The sequence below is a fragment of the Phalangium opilio genome, unplaced genomic scaffold (genome assembly GCF_054372755.1).
Source record: "Phalangium opilio isolate 3A_F unplaced genomic scaffold, DU_Popi_V2 ptg000105l_1, whole genome shotgun sequence".
Classification (NCBI taxonomy): domain Eukaryota; kingdom Metazoa; phylum Arthropoda; class Arachnida; order Opiliones; family Phalangiidae; genus Phalangium; species Phalangium opilio.
Window position 1 is genome coordinate 2,371,598 of NW_028324207.1, and position 16,628 is coordinate 2,388,225.

Genomic DNA, 16,628 nt, shown 5'->3' on the forward strand with positions numbered 1-16,628 from the left:
TATCGAAAAGTATGGACTGACAACAAATAAAAAATGGGGCAATGACATTTCCTCTACAAACTTCCCCGAGGATATGAACAAATGTTTGAACTTTGACTGTAAATAATAAAAGTGGAAAATACATTTCCTAAACACAAAAATTTCAAACCCATTTCCAAATCATTCGGGTAAATTTCTTGGGCGAGCAAGTGAAAGTTCAAATTGATAAGTACAGAAGTAAACTAATTTCAGAAATGTGGCGGGTCGTCTTTCGAACTACCCTAGCTTACGCGTTTAATTCATTTCTAATGTCAACATAATTAGACTATAAAAAGACCCCCCAAAGATTAGATGGTAGTTTATTTTGTTCCTGACACCAGACCTAGAGTTCCTAAGCTGTTATCCTGAACTTTTCCAGATAAAAGTATTTTGCAGAGGGTGAGATTTTACTTTCTTTTACAAGTCTTGTGAAGAGAGAGAGAGAGATATATTTAAAGTTTAGTTAACTTAAATTGTAAGAATGTTTGAGTGTATCGTTTGCAACAGTCAGTTTTCAAAGAATAAAGCCCTCATGAGACATAATCGTGAAAAACATGAGGGAATTAAATTCTCATGTGATGACTGCTCTGCAGTTTACACGAGACGTGCAAACTTAGTACTACGCCAGGCTAAGTTTCACGGTGTTAAAAGAAGTAAAGTAGAACATCCCACGGATGTTTCTGGTATATCAAAAGTTTGAACAGAAACAAAAAGAGTTTGAACAGAAACAAAAAGAGTTTGAACAGAAACAAAAAGAGTTTGAACAGAAACAAAAAGAGTTTGAACAGAAACAAAAAGAGTTTGAACAGAAACAAAAAGAGTTTGAACAGAAACAAAAAGAGTTTGAACAGAAACAAAAAGAGTTTGAACAGAAACAAAAAGAGTTTGAACAGAAACAAAAAGAGTTTGAACAGAAACAAAAAGAGTTTGAACAGAAACAAAAAGAGTTTGAACAGAAACAAAAAGAGTTTGAACAGAAACAAAAAGAGTTTGAACAGAAACAAAAAGAGTTTGAACAGAAACAAAAAGAGTTTGAACAGAAACAAAAAGAGTTTGAACAGAAACAAAAAGAGTTTGAACAGAAACAAAAAGAGTTTGAACAGAAACAAAAAGAGTTTGAACAGAAACAAAAAGAGTTTGAACAGAAACAAGAATAGTTTGAACAGAAACAAGAATAGTTTGAACAGAAACAAGAATAGTTTGAACAGAAACAAGAATAGTTTGAACAGAAACAAGAATAGTTTGAACAGAAACAAGAATAGTTTGAACAGAAACAAGAATAGTTTGAACAGAAACAAGAATAGTTTGAACAGAAACAAGAATAGTTTGAACAGAAACAAGAATAGTTTGAACAGAAACAAGAATAGTTTGAACAGAAACAAGAATAGTTTGAACAGAAACAAGAATAGTTTGAACAGAAACAAGAATAGTTTGAACAGAAACAAGAATAGTTTGAACAGAAACAAGAATAGTTTGAACAGAAACAAGAATAGTTTGAACAGAAACAAGAAAAGTTTGAACAGAAACAAGAAAAGTTTAAACAGAAACAAGAAAAGTTTAAACAGAAACAAGAAAAGTTTAAACAGAAACAAGAAAAGTTTGAATCTAGTTCGGCGGTCTACCGCCGCGAGCGTCTCACGTTTTGGAGGGGAAAAAAACATGATGGCCAACTGTTGGTGTGTTATCAAGAATATTCACTTCAGCCGGGAGTGTGGCGCACTCCTGTAAGCCAAGCTTCTGGGCGGCAAAGTTTGAGGGAATAAGACACATGTCGGCGATCCTACCCTATAGGTGCCGACTGCCCCGTGTCCGCCGGAGGTGACCTGACCCCCACACCCCTTCCGTCACCTCCCAAGTAAACCTCATTTCCTTCCCTGATTATTCACATACTGAAACCTGAATAATCGCATCCTTGTCGCGGACCCTTATGGGACCCAATTTACATTGAAACCTCTTAAAAAAAAAAAAAAAAAAGAATATTCACTTTCGCCAAGTGAAGAATTTGGCGACTTCAATACTTCTAGTCCCTTATCTTACTTCTGTAAGCACTTATCAAAATTGTTTTCCTTGCCAACCACTTTGGAGGAAATTCAACATGACGCCTACATTTCTTAATCCCATTTTCACCACCGACCATGTACTTCAAGTATTCCCCCATCCACGTCATGACATTTCCCTTACAAATTCCCCCGCCAGTCATAAAGTCAACATGGTGAAAAAGGGTTGAAGCTTCCCCCGGGTTTTTCCCCGCCAAAAATCTGGCGTGAAGTTTGTGGACGCCATCTTGGTGTCAGGTGCCAACTCGGTGTCAGGCGTCACTGGCGCGAAAGACTCTTTTCTGTACTACTCTGGACTTTGATTTATATAGATGTAGATAAAATATATGAATGACACGCGACATCATACTTAAAACCAAAAACCAAAAACCACATGTTTATTAGAATTAAATGATAATGAGCTTTATTTCCTCATTGCAATAGATAGCCAAAGATTTCAAAAAAATTCTCTCGTTTCAAAAGACTTCCTTCCGCCTGTCTGTCTTTAGGCTCACTGCGGGTATAGCGTAAGTTCATAAGATATGTTTTCCATAAGTTTGTCACTGGTTACAAACAGGAGCTTGTCATGAAGTGACGTAGGTCATAGATTCGAGGTAAAGCGAAGCCTGGTGAGGCGCTGTCAAAGGCTCAGTACAAACTAAATAGGAAGATGGACTGCAAAATTAACTGAGTCTAGTCAATACGCGCTTGTCGTTCCCAGTAGCGTCGCTAGGGTTTGAAATTTGGGGGGGGGGGGGGCTAAATCTGGGCAAACTATTTGAAAGTTATTATAAGAATTTTATATAAAAAATTGCATAATGCGTTCATTGGAAAATGTGTAGACCTTTAAAACTATCCGTAAATTTGTGTCAACGTGAAATTATTCGTATTTTAAAGATATACAACCTTTTATTGATAAAGACTACGGAACCGATTACGAAGGATTTTCACTCGTCTTAGGTTTATTACTTTAGTTTTGGTTAGCTTTTAGTCCACACTATTGGGACTCCCTTCGAAAGAACATGAAACATTTTACTTGTCTCCATCTGTTTTTTTTCTTCAAAATTTTACTGTTTGACATTGAAAATTTTTTATATATTGCTACAGAATTTTAGGTTGCTAACAGCAATTTTTTGGTAGGGTTTACGGATTATTTTGGCGGGCTAAGTTTGGAATAGCCCCCCAAAAAAGGCCTAGCGACGCCACTGGTCGTTCTCAAACTTAGGCAGTGTCATACTTATGGAACATATCACTTATAAACTTATGATGTAGCTTAGAAACATTTACCGTTCAAGTGATCATTTACTGAAAAGTTAAAAATTTAATACAATAGGGGCAAACTTTAAAACTATATCCTTTAAATTTTGTTTCTCTTAAATGATGATATTTCGAAATTCCCAAGTTTAATGCGTTGTCGTTTCGAATTAAAACATTCTTCCTCGTGAGAAGTACCTTTATCTATGCCTAGAAGAAATTGTTGCCGAAACTAATTGTGAAAAAGAAATCAAGGTTAGTTTAGACTAGAGAAGTCAAATTGAAATAATATTCGAAGCTGGTAAGTCGATTGTTTTTTCATGAATGATCTTACTTAGGATTTAAATCAAAGTTGTATACTTTGTAACCGAAAAAATTTAATTAGTGCCATTAATAATTAAATTAAAATAGAAATGTAAACTAAATTATACCATAGAGATAATTAATAAATTTATAAATTATCCCATTAAAAAAAAAACGTTAACATTTCGTTATCTAATGGGCCCTCAGTAATAAATATTCAAATTCGTTATCAATAGGTAGCAATTATATTAGATTAAGGTTTGATTTAACTAGTTATTTATATTGAAACTAGCTGTTACCCGCGGCGTCGCTCGCGTGTAATAACAGCTTCCATCAAAAGGATATAAAGAATGGGTAGATTTTACTGATGACTAATATTTTGTAGCACCCTAGGAGCGAAGGCACTCGGCGTTGCCCGTCAGCCCGTCAAGATAGTTTTTATTACTTTTCACGCGGACATTATTCTATAAAGAAGGGTTTTTAAGATTTTGGCCGCCATTTAAAAAGATGGCAACAAATCTAACCCGAAAGACCATTCAGCCCCTCTATAGGTTAAAGGAAACCAGTGTACTAAATATTTGCGAAATCGGTTGAAACGCGCGGACTTTGCTGCATAGAGAAGAATTTTTACATTTCTGGGCGCCATTTTTTAAGATGGCGGCGGATTGGAAAAATCTTTCTTAGTACGCGCCTACTACTTATGAGTAACGTTCCTGCAAATTTTCAGCCTTCTAGGGCAAGCGGTTTGGGCTGGGCGTTGATTATCAGTCAGTCTGTCAGTCAGTCAGGACTTTTAAGGTTTGATTAAACTAGTTATTTATATTGAAATAACGACCTTGCTAGTCACAAATTAATAAGAGGAACGTGTCCAAATTAATTTAATTTTCTTCAAATTTGGAAGAAAATAAAACCGTTTCCTAAATAAACGATAAATTTTAATTTTAAATTTTTAATTTGTACTATTAAAACTTTTCGTGGATTGTTAACTGTAAGTTCGCTGTCACGGCCGACTAGGTATGTACACTTGGCGCGTCTACAGTTTCTACGATTTCCAACCCAAACTACATTGTAGTGTTAGTGTACTGGTAAACGTGGAGAGAGCTTGGCTCAGTTTACGAGCGCAGTTTACCTCAATTAATCGCGGTGTAAGTTTAATTTTAATTTAGGATCGGTTAAAGTAACGTAATAAAAATAAGAATGACATTTTCAAATAATTTACCGTAATGCTAGGACCGGTATAGGTTTGATAATTAGTTGATAGCTGCGGAAATCATTAACATTATAGTACCAGGAACACATACAGATAATTGGAATAATTGAGATGCCATTTTCTCAACGCATATAAGCGGACTAATCATTACGTAGGAGTGCGACTAGGGTTACACGGTAATTTACCAGGGTAACTGTAATTTACGATTTTCTCGGGTAAATTACGAAAACGGTAATTACCCTACCAAGATGGTAATTTACCACCGAATTCTCATTTCTTACGCTTGGAAAATGGTCTAAAAGCTCCATGTTTTGCACTACCCGCGCACGCGCGCTTATTTCTTCTCAAGAGAAGTCTTACTAGGTCGAAGGGCAAGCGTGGGAAAAATTTGAAAAAGACACGCAGTGGTTGTTAGAATTTTGTTCTAAAAACGTGAAATAGCAAAATTGGAAAGAAGAAGAAAGTTTATGTTGCTGCTGTTCAGAGGTATTTTGAGCTGCAAAACATCAAAACTCGGTTTTTGAATGATGTATGACACTAGGTTATAAAAATTATAGCTATGTTCAAGTGGTACTTTAATTATTTAGCTTAAAAACGATGAATATAATTTAGTTTTGAATTTTCGTAAATTACCATGAACGGTAATTTACACTGTTAACCATTTTACAAAATTAACGTAATTTTCGAACCCTACGTATGACGAATTTTACCTGGCGAATTATCTATCTCGCTACGCGTTGAACCTTGCATGCGCCCCTGACCCCACGCTTCTAGTAAACAATGAAACCGTAGTTAGAAAGACGTCAAAATTATGAGCCGTGACGGATGTTTCTCAAGCCCCGCCCACAAAATCCGCGTTGAAATTAATTAAGAAGGGGGCTTAATGATTTCTATTAGCTGTATGCATTCCTGATCATACTTATTTTAAATATGTTACTTAAGATTAATTATTCGAAAAAGGGCGGTAGGATAGTACAGTGTGTTCTGATTCTATGGGTGAAATATAATTTTTATTACAATGGAAACCGTAAACAAGTTATGATTGGAGTACTTTACGGATGACCCTTTAAATTTAACATGAGGGGTCATCCCTAAAACACTAAATCATAACTTGTAATTAGTAATCCAGTGTATTTCTGTGGTACCACCCTTTTAGAATTGCAATGTTTAAGATTACATTTCTACTAATTTCCCACGAACGTAAATAATTAAATCTAATCTACATTAATTATGTTTAGAGAAATGGATACCTCAATGCATCCCACTGATACTTTCAACGCATCGACAATGTATTCTTTCATATTGCCATTTGAAAATTCAGAAGATTTAGTTAGCAGGGAATTTATGGCCAATAATTGGCATATGGCTTATTATATCGGTGGTGTTTATTTGACTTCAATTTTGGTTGGAAAACACCTCATGAAAGATCGTAAACCCTTGGAAGTTCGGAGAATGTTGGGTAAAAAAATAAATATTTATAAATTAACCCCTTTCCCAAGTATCGTCTGCTTGATATAGGGTGGGAAATTAGAATATTTTATTTCAACTACTCCTTGGTGAACCCCCTATCGTCCAAAAATGATCAAAATAATAAAGTGGTCCTTCGGAAGGTTCCCCCTATAGATTTGCCTTTGTTAAACTAGTCCTTAGGACTGGTCCCCCCTTAGGTTTCCTAAAAATTTGCCATTGTTAAAGTAGTCCTTAAGACTGGTCCCCCTTAGGTTTCCTAAAGATTTGCCATTGTTAAACTAGTCCTTAAGACTGGTCCCCCTTAGGTTTCCTAAAGATTTGCCATTATTAAACCGGTCCTTAGGACTGGTCTCCCTTAGGTTTCCTAAAGATTTGCCATTATTAAACCGGTCCTTAGGACTGGTCCCTCTTAGGTTTCCTAAAGATTTGCCATTATTAAACCGGTCCTTAGGACTGGTCCCTCTTAGGTTTCCTAAAGATTTGCCATTATTAAACCGGTCCTTAGGACTGGTCCCCCTTAGGTTTCCTAAAGATTTGCCATTATTAAACCGGTCCTTAGGACTGGTCCCCCTTAGGTTTCCTAAAGATTTGCCATTATTAAACCGGTCCTTAGGACTGGTCCCCCTTAGGTTTCCTAAAGATTTGCCATTATTAAACCGGTCCTTAGGACTGGTCCCCCTTAGGTTTCCTAAAGATTTGCCATTATTGAACTAGTCGTTAGGACTGGTCCCCCTTAGGTTTCCTAAAGATTTGCCATTATTAAACCGGTCCTTAGGACTGGTACCCCTTAGGTTTCCTAAAGATTTGCCATTATTGAACCGGTCCTTAGGACTGGTCCGCCTTAGGTTTCCTAAAGATTTGCCATTATTGAACTAGTCGTTAGGACTGGACCCCCTTAGGTTTCCTAAAGATTTGCCATTATTGAACTAGTCCTTAGGACTGGTCCCTCTTAGGTTTCCTAAAGATTTGCCATTATTAAACCGGTCCTTAGGACTGGTCCCCCTTAGGTTTCCTAAAGATTTGCCATTATTAAACCGGTCCTTAGGACTGGTCCCCCTTAGGTTTCCTAAAGATTTGCCATTATTGAACTAGTCGTTAGGACTGGTCCCCCTTAGGTTTCCTAAAGATTTGCCATTATTAAACCGGTCCTTAGGACTGGTACCCCTTAGGTTTCCTAAAGATTTGCCATTATTGAACCGGTCCTTAGGACTGGTCCGCCTTAGGTTTCCTAAAGATTTGCCATTATTGAACTAGTCGTTAGGACTGGTCCGCCTTAGGTTTCCTAAAGATTTGCCATTATTGAACTAGTCGTTAGGACTGGACCCCCTTAGGTTTCCTAAAGATTTGCCATTATGGAACTAGTCCTTAGGACTGGTCCCTCTTAGGTTTCCTAAAGATTTGCCATTGTTAAACTAGTCCTTAGGACTGGACCCCCTTAGGTTTCCTAAAGATTTGCCATTATGGAACTAGTCCTTAGGACTGGTCCCTCTTAGGTTTCCTAAAGATTTGCCATTGTTAAACTAGTCCTTAGGACTGGACCCCCTTAGGTTTCCTAAAGATTTGCCATTATTGAACTAGCCCTTAGGACTGGTCCCTCTTAGGTTTCCTAAAGATTTGCCATTGTTAAACTAGTCCTTAAGACTGGTCGCCCTTCGGTTTTCTAAAGATTTGCCATTGTTAAACTAGTCGTTAAGACTGGTCCCTCTTAGGTTTCCTATAGATTTGCCATTATTAAACCGGTCCTTAGTACTGGTCCCCCTTAGGTTTCCTAAAGATTTGCCATTATTGAACCGGTCCTTAGGACTGGTCCCCCTTAGGTTTCCTAAAGATTTGCCATTATTGAACCGGTCCTTAGGACTGGTCCCCCTTAGGTTTCCTAAAGATTTGCCATTATTGAACCGGTCCTTAGGACTGGTCCCCCTAGGTTTCCTAAAGATTTGCCATTATTAAACCGGTCCTTAGGACTGGTCCCCTTTAGGTTTCCTAAAGATTTGCCATTATTAAACCGGTCCCCCTTAAATTTCCTATAGATTTGCAATTATTAAACCGGACCTTAAGACTGGTCCCCCTTAAATTTCCTATAGATTTGCAATTATTAAACCGGACCTTAAGACTGGTCCCCCTTAAATTTCCTATAGATTTGCAATTATTAAACCGGACCTTAAGACTGGTCCCCCTTAGGTTTCCTATAGATTTGTAAGTGTTAAACCGGTCCTTAGTACTGGTCCCCTTAGGTTTCCTATAGATTTGTAAGTGTTAAACCGGTCCTTAGTACTGGTCCCCTTAGGTTTCCTATAGATTTGTAATTATTAAACCGGTCCTTAAGACTGGTTCCCTATAATAATTAACTTCCCTAATCAGATCGAGTTTCAATCTTTCAAGTTGTAATATTTCCTTACTTAGTTGCCTGGAACATATTAATGGCCGTATTCAGCGCTATTGGAGCATATCGAACCTTGCCCGAACTAATATACGTACTAAGAACGCACGGAATGGACCATTCGATATGCAAAAACACTTTCATCTTTAATAAAGTCTATTCATTTTGGGCCACCTTATTCACCTTATCAAAAGTATTAGAAATGTGTGATACTGCCTTCGTCATTGCGAAGAAACAACAATTGTATCACTTACATTGGATCCACCACTTGACCACCATGTGCGTGACGTTCGCCGTATTTGACGACGCCCCCGCTATGGGGCGCTGGATGGTTATTTTTAATTATTCAATACACGCAATCATGTACGGATATTACGCCCTAAGATGTTTAAAATTTAATATTCCCAGAAAAGTAGCTTTAGTAATCACTGTATCTCAAATTATTCAAATGATTTTTGGTCTAATTTTCGTTATTTATTCGTATTTCCGAGGAGGCAATTGCGACATTTCTCAAAAATCTTTGCTTTTGATATTCGGAATGTATTTTACATTTTTCGCCCTATTTTTAAATTTCTTTGTGCAAGCTTATTTGGTTAAAAAGAAGAAAAAGGTTTAAAGTATATCAAGAGTAAATAGAATTTTAAAATCACTATAGGGCATGGGAAAAATGATTGCAGAGTGATTTGTTTAATTTGTCGATACAAAAATACAGAGTGGTTCTGATAAATTAAGGGGATGTTCCTTGGGAAAATGCAACTTCTATCTCCATTTTGCCGTCCTGGTCACCGTTTTCGAGTTATAATTTGGAGTATTTTACGGATGATCCCTTAAATTTAATTAAGAAACTGAACTAGACAATGGTTTCTAATTTAATTAAGGGGTCATCCCTAAAACACTCAAATCATAACTCGAAAACAGTGGCCCCGACGGTAAAATGGAGATAGAAGTTACATTTTCAACTCAAAATCATGCACCCAAAACACCCCCCTTAATTTATACCAGACTTACCAGAAACAAAGTACACTATTTAAAGGTTGGCATTTTCTTCCCGTTGATTAAAACCACTTAAATTAAATTGATATTAAAAATACGTATATATTATAGTGTGTGCTATATTCTAATCCAATTAACAGAATTCATTTTCAATCGACTGTTAATAACTTGTTACGTTAGTGTGTAGAGTTTAATTTTGAATAAAAACAAAAATTATTTTTAAAAAATAGTTCAATTTATGTCTTCTCATAAACTAATATCCAGGCTGGTCCAAAAAGGTAATTCATGGACCAAGGCATATTAATTGTGAGTCGAAAATGTAACTTCAAGGACATTTTGTCCTAAGGTCAAGTGTTTAACGGATGACCTCTTAAATTTAAGGAAAGACTATGCTAATTTTATAAAGACGGTCATCAGTAAAACATAACTTTAAACATAACATTTTCGGGGGTGTCGCTTATTGGCGAGGGGTTAGTCCTTCGCGTAAATTTTGTACACCTGATTACTGATTTCTGAATTTTTTGGTGAATTCCGATGATTACTGAACGAATTCCTTGATTTCCGTGATTACGATTATTTTCGGTGATTTCGATGATCTTTACACTGATTTCCCGTTATTGCCGCTGATTACTTGTGATTCCTGTTTGAATTTCGATGAATTCCGGTGATTTTTTTGGTGAATGCCGTGATTACCACTGGATTCTTCGTGAATTTCGATGAATGCAGTGATTATTTCTATTTCAACTGATTATGATTTTTATTTTGGATTTTCGAATTCCTCCATTGATTATGCGTGATTATTTCACGAAAGGTGTGATTACAGAGATGATTACCAAAGATAACTAGTAAATAACGTGATTACTTCCGATTTTTCTCAAGATTTCACGTGATTTCCAGTGATTATCGGAGATTTCTGATTACCTTTACTTACCCATAGAGGAATAAAGTAATCGATTTCTGCGGTTTTGTACACCTGATTATTCAAGTGACAAACCCCTCGCTTATTGGGTAAAGTGTCATTTATTGCTCATATATGTATTTCGTTCCTATGATTACGCTTTTTGGAACAACTTGTATGTAGTATAATAGCCTTATGTCGTTACAAACAAAAGGACATTATATTAATTATTATAAACTGGTTTCGTTAAGGTAAAGTATTATTTCACCAGGAAGTTTTATATTAATTTAATATTTATAAAAGGTCGGTAAAAATTCATTTAATTAATTTTATTTTCCTGGTTTTAATAAGCGGGAATTCTGCCAATTTTCGTTGCTTTTATTTGAAAAAAAAAATTATCTTTAACCTTGATCATGATACGAGATAAGAATCGACTTAGATATGGCTGTAGTGTGCAAAATTGTTCAGGAAACTTTCAAACAATAAAAAAGAAAAAACTCTCAATTTTCAACAACGCGATTTTGTAATTTGTAATTTTGTCATATGCCTGTCTCTGTTGATATCGAAAAAAACTTTCCGTTCTATTTTTTTTCTATGCAAATACGGGGAAATAATACGGTTAAATTTTTAAACGTTTTAATTGTACTCGAAGGGTTTTTGTAACGACTCCAAAAGATATTAAAAAAAAGTATGGCGATATTTGACTTATCGTTGTGTACTTTAGGCACCACACATGAGTTAGGGAATCTTAGGAATTTAATGAATGATTAAAAGGTGTCATTAACTCTCTTCTAAAGTTTTCCCAAAAGTGACTTATCCTTTTCGGAATTTTGCCCCGGTAGTCCGGCCAAAATTTCAACAATAATTAAGTTGAAGTGTCTGTTTTTGCGTAGAAGTTGTGAGGAAATAACTTTCAAAGTGTTGTCCTTAAAAATCCCCTATAATGAGGTGATTTTTACCCGCACGTTAGGCCTAATAAACCAGCATTCTACTCTACATGTTTCTGTTGCAGTCTTGCCAAAAGCTCTTTTATTACTGTAAAGCAACATTTTTCCAAGGGATAAACCACTCCTAAACTTTTTGAGAGGGCCCTCGAGAGAATTTGCGACTCCCCATCAAGACCCGAGTCCCCCACCAAGACAGATCAACAGGTGACCCGGGCCCTCTGGAAGGTACGTGCCTGGAAAACTAACCGAATTAACCACCTCTCTCGACAGCTATGACTTTTGTACATTTGGCAAGAACTTCAATATTTAGTTATTGTTTTCCAGTAGAACTTGTACACTGTAATTGTAGAAAGAGGTTTTCATTTAAAGGGTAACGCACTCGTAAACCATTAGTAAATTTGGCAGGAACGTTAAAGCAAAGCGCGGGTCCAGTGAATCCCCTACAAGTTGACTTTCCTCCTGAACTCCGGATTTAGCTTGGCGAAGGCTAGTGGGCGGGATTTATAAGTGCACTTATAAGTCCCGCCTACAAATGACTCGTGCCTTCGCCAAGCCAAAACTGGAGCTCGTAAGGAAAATCAACTTGTAGGGGATCCACTGGACCCGCGCTTTGCTTTAATGTTTATCATTTGTTTGTTATCAAAAATTATCTATTGTAATTGTAAAAAGACTTTACCCCAAGGGGTAACACGTGTACTTTAAAATTTTCGTACGTCTGTCAACAACGATAATGCCAATTTTTAATGAGATATTTTCAAGGCTAATCAACTCCTAAATTTTTATACAGAGGTCATTAAGGAAAGTACGTGACCTTTAACATCAATTTATACAATTATTTACAGTAACTAAATTACTTTAACAAAAACCGTCTACAAGGAAGCAATCACCTTTTTAAAAACGCTAATTTAATACACAATGACTAATTTACTTAATAATTTAAGTTCCCGATTGTAAATTCTCACTTCAAACGACTATACACAACAACTAAAACCGCTTTTAAAAATTTCCGTCCCCCCATTGTCATGTTGCCCCATAATCACGGTTGACTTTTGATTCCCTTTACAATTATACCTCTAACTGTAGTAAGAGAGCGCCACGAAAACAGAGCGCTTAGCTCGGAAGGCCACGATTTCCATTAAATTTTTGCACGTTTTGAAATTGAAGTTTTAATCGCGAAATTTATCTAAAAAAAAGTTATTACTTAAGTAAAATAATGACTTTGGATAGTAAAATTAAACTAATTAACGGTAGTGATGTCGCATATTCATTCGTCTTGCCTTTCGAAGTCAGAGGATACGAAAGAATTGCCCATGATTGGATGCAAGAAAATCACGATATTGGTTTCCTAATTGGTCTAATTTATCTGTCTTTTATTATGATTGGAAAAGATTACATGAAAGAGAGACCGCCTTTAAAAGTCCGATCAATTTTAGGTAAGTTTTCATATCATTTAACCAGAACTTTAAAAGTAATTGATAAGCTACAGTTTGGTTTTATTTGAAAATTATGGCACCTATTATTATGTAGGGTGTTTATGATTAGTTTGCAATAAATTAAGTAATGTTCTTTGCACGATTTTGAGTCGAAAATGTAACTTCTATCGCCACTTTGACGTCCGAGACACTGTTTTCAAGTTATTATTGGATGGAGTATTTTACGGATGACCCCCTAAATTTAATTAAGAAACTGAAAGACTATTTCTAATTTAATTAAGGGGTCATCCCTAAAATACTCAAATCATGACTCGAAAATGTCCTGAAACCTTTTCGAGTCAAAATCACACCTTATTTTATGGCAGACTTATCAGAAACACCCTGTATTATTCATGGACAGGGATAGATTTCACTTTAGAAGTAGGAATGGAGAACAGACTAATGTGGGCGCGCGTCAAAGTCCCGGACCCCCTTCTCCGAGACGGAGGGGTACGAAAGAAGAGGCGGGTCATAGCGACAGAGGTAAAAGGAATTACGTATTTATAGCCGTCCCCGTCAGCAACGTCATCAAAACGTAATTTAAGTAAGCCAATAAGATAATTTAAACTTTTCGTTACGTTTTGGAGGGAGGGGCTCTATACTGGGCTATGAGTTGGACTGAAGCAAATACTAACTGTTCTCCATTCCTACTTCTGAAATTAAATCTATCCCTGTTATGGCTAAATTAATTAAGTCTAAATTGGTCTAAATATTAATCAAAACCTTTTCAGCTTTATGGAACATTTTCATGTGCGCATTTAGCGCATTGGGAACGTTCCGCGCCTCACCGGAAGTATTTCACGTATTACGTCATCACGGATTGCACCATTCAATTTGCAAAAACACTTATATCGAAGACTCGGTTCACAGTTTTTGGGCCACAGCTTTAGTATTATCAAAAACATTGGAACTTATCGATACAGCATTCATAATCGTCAAGAAGCAACCACTACATCATTTGCATTGGATTCACCACGTGTCCACAATGTGCGTGACATTCACGGTGTACCACGAGGCCCCCGCAGTTGGACGTTGGAGCGTCGCCTTCAACTACTTCATTCACGCCTTCATGTACGGTTACTTCGCAATCAGATGTTTCAAAATTCATATCCCAAAATGGATTTCAATTACTATTACCACAGCGCAAATTATGCAAATGGTAGCTTGTCTAGTATTCGTGACGTACGCCCTAATCTACGTTCTGATTGGTGGACAATGTGATATTTCTTATAAGGCACTAATACTGTTATTTGGAATGTACGCCACATTTTTCTTATTGTTTTTGAATTTTTTTGTGCAAACTTATGTTATTAAGGGTTTGTTTGGGAAGAAAAAGCAATTGTAATGAATGACCTGGCAGTTTTTGACCCTTTCTGTAAAAACACAAAACTTGTAAAACACTAAGCCTATTTTTCCTAAGCCTTGGTTCAAAATAAAGTGCATATAAATTGTTATTTACAGTGTCTGATTAAATTTAATTAACTTTAGAATTAACCTCTGAAAACTCTGAAATCATAGCCGTTGAGAGCCTTGGCCTCAACACAAAATAATGTATGGAAAAATTTTCATGTTTTTCAATTAAAATTTGGGTTCTAAACAAGGCACTTATAGACAATACATATTTAGCGATGAGAAAACAAAAAATACTTCCAACGGAGAGTTTTATTTAAAATACACTTTAGTATCTATGAGATACTAAAAACCCTTCTCATCTGAAGGTCGACTCGTCGATGCTACGTGAGTGTTTAGTCGATTGTAATGGCCGGCAACCCAAATACTTGAACCATGGGCAGACACTAAGTCACTCGAGGAGTCAAGATCCATATGTGCCCTACCTATTTACCAATCAACATACTCAATATTGAATACTTAACTACAACTTTTTTTGTCTACGATAAAGATGTTTCTTACTTTGTTAAGCCTAAGCTATCCTATTTATGATTTGAATATTTGTTTGTTGAAATTTAATATTAACTGATTAATTTTAATTTAAGGTATTGTGGATAAGATTTTATCTTGGAGAGCCTTTGTACCGGTTAGTAAGGTCAGCTACGCTATTTATTTGTGGCATCCAGTGGTATTATTCACCTATATTTTCTCAGTGGATAAAGCGATGCCATACAACTTCTACACCCTCGTAAGTATACAGGGTGTTTCTAATAATTCTACCATAAATTAATGAGGATGTTCTTTGGGAAATTTTGAGTCTAAAATGTTCTAGGACATTTTGCCGTTTCAAGTTAAAATTGTCTAGAGTATTTTTCGGATGACCCCTTAAATTTCATTAAGAAACTGAAATAATGATTTCTAATTTAATTAAGGGGTCATCCCTAAAACACTCATCAAATCTTAACTCGAAACAGGGATAGATTTAATTTTAGAAGAAGGAATGGAGAACGGTTAGTATTTACTTCAGCCCGATTCATTGCCCAGTATAGAGCCCCTCCCTCCAACACATAACGAAAACTTTAAATCATCTTATTGGCTCACTTAAACTTCGTTTTGATGACGTTGCTGACAGGGACGGCGAAAAATACGTATTTCCCTTTTACCTCTGTCACTATGACCCCGCCCCTTCTTTCATACCCCTCCGTCCCGGGGAAGGGGTCCGGGACTTTGACGCGCGCCCACATTACTCGGTTTTCCATTCCTACTTCTAAAATTAAATCTATCCCTGCTCGAAAACTGTGTCCCTTGGGGCAAAATATCATAGAAGATTTTCGACTCAAAATCTCCCGAAGAACATCTCCCTTAATCTATGGCAGACTTATCAGAAATACCCTGTATATAGCTTTAAATCAAACTGACATTTATTAACGTATAAATATGATAATTATTCTAATTCATTAGATATTCTTGTTCGTGGCCATTTTGGTTATATCCGTAATTATTGCCTTCATATTTTCTGTGCTTTTTGAGGCACCTTTACTGAGATTGGAGAAAACACTGCATCAAAAATCTTCTTAACTTGTAGTAAAATTTGTTATATTTGGTTATTTATTATAATAAATCACGTGGTATTGTAAAAACTAGCCCGATTGGATCATTCCATTAATTTGAGAAGAGAAGCAAACACCACAAGTGGGTTATCTGGCCAAGAAGCACCGTTAGAGGCAGGGCGAGTCAGCAAGCCTCCTGGGTGGGTGTAGTGAACTCTGGCTCCGTCTGGCGTTGCCTCTTGGCATGAGGAAAATAACCTAAGGTGGCCTTCCTTCTGTGTGTTGGTTTCCCTGCAAGTTAAACCTTTTCTGTGCAACTAAGAGGGAAAGACATGGAGTAAAGGTAAAACTTTGCCTTCCATCTCGCTCTGAGCACTTTGAGGGCAGAGACGGCTATGGGTCAACTCCCTTGCATGTCCCGATATTGAGGGTTGCGTACCCACTTTTTACATGGAATTTTTACATTAATGTAATGGTCTAGACTTCATCAGAAACGTAATGCGACATTATAAAATTTACTAATATTGTAATGTAACCCTATTCAAATTATTTCGAACAAAATGATATATTCGTGTTAAAACGTTCTGAGTTTGTCCTTTAATCTAGAGGCATAAGTTCATAAGATATGTTCACCATAAGCTTGTCACTGGTTACTGAGAGCTTGATATGAAGTGACGTAGGTCAAACTTCAAAGATTCTCGTAAAGCG

The 16,628-nt window shown here is 36.4% G+C and overlaps 2 protein-coding genes and 1 long non-coding RNA gene across 6 annotated transcripts; all 3 read left to right on the forward strand.

Annotated features, from left to right (window-relative positions):
- Positions 1-174: 174 nt before the first annotated feature.
- On the forward strand, positions 175-9,891 carry LOC149625217 (very long chain fatty acid elongase 6-like). Of its 4 annotated transcripts, none has more exons than XM_089852004.1 (3): positions 175-417; positions 6,060-6,280; positions 8,695-9,891. In XM_089852004.1, the coding sequence occupies exons 2-3, from the start codon at positions 6,064-6,066 to the stop codon at positions 9,285-9,287; spliced, it is 810 nt and encodes a 269-aa protein (XP_089708130.1). In that variant the 5' UTR covers positions 175-417; positions 6,060-6,063; the 3' UTR covers positions 9,288-9,891. The 4 variants fall into 4 exon arrangements, with proteins under 4 accessions (XP_089708130.1, XP_089708131.1, XP_089708132.1 ...); XM_089852005.1 differs by lacking the exon at positions 175-417 and adding an exon at positions 2,833-3,609; XM_089852006.1 differs by lacking the exon at positions 175-417 and adding an exon at positions 2,833-3,563.
- Positions 9,892-12,475: 2,584 nt separating this feature from the next.
- On the forward strand, positions 12,476-14,435 carry LOC149625218 (very long chain fatty acid elongase 6-like). Its single transcript, XM_089852007.1, has 2 exons — positions 12,476-12,942; positions 13,713-14,435. Exons 1-2 carry the CDS (start codon positions 12,723-12,725, stop codon positions 14,324-14,326), a joined length of 834 nt encoding a protein of 277 aa, XP_089708133.1. The 5' UTR covers positions 12,476-12,722; the 3' UTR covers positions 14,327-14,435.
- Positions 14,436-14,798: 363 nt separating this feature from the next.
- On the forward strand, positions 14,799-16,494 carry LOC149625219 (uncharacterized). The gene is made up of 3 exons (XR_016374575.1): positions 14,799-14,895; positions 14,976-15,118; positions 15,832-16,494. It is a non-coding gene; the product is annotated as an uncharacterized LOC149625219 (long non-coding RNA).
- Positions 16,495-16,628: the final 134 nt, after the last annotated feature.

Bases quoted from the DNA above. Each gene is read 5' to 3' on its own strand.
- LOC149625217 (XM_089852003.1), top strand. From the start codon at position 6,052: ATGTTTAGAGAAATGGATACCTCAATGCATCCCACTGATACTTTCAAC. The intron at 6,281-8,694 runs GTAAAAAAATAA...TTCCTTACTTAG, and splicing joins GGAAGTTCGGAGAATGTTGG to TTGCCTGGAACATATTAATG.
- LOC149625218 (XM_089852007.1), top strand. From the start codon at position 12,723: ATGACTTTGGATAGTAAAATTAAACTAATTAACGGTAGTGATGTCGCA. The intron at 12,943-13,712 runs GTAAGTTTTCAT...AAACCTTTTCAG, and splicing joins AAAAGTCCGATCAATTTTAG to CTTTATGGAACATTTTCATG.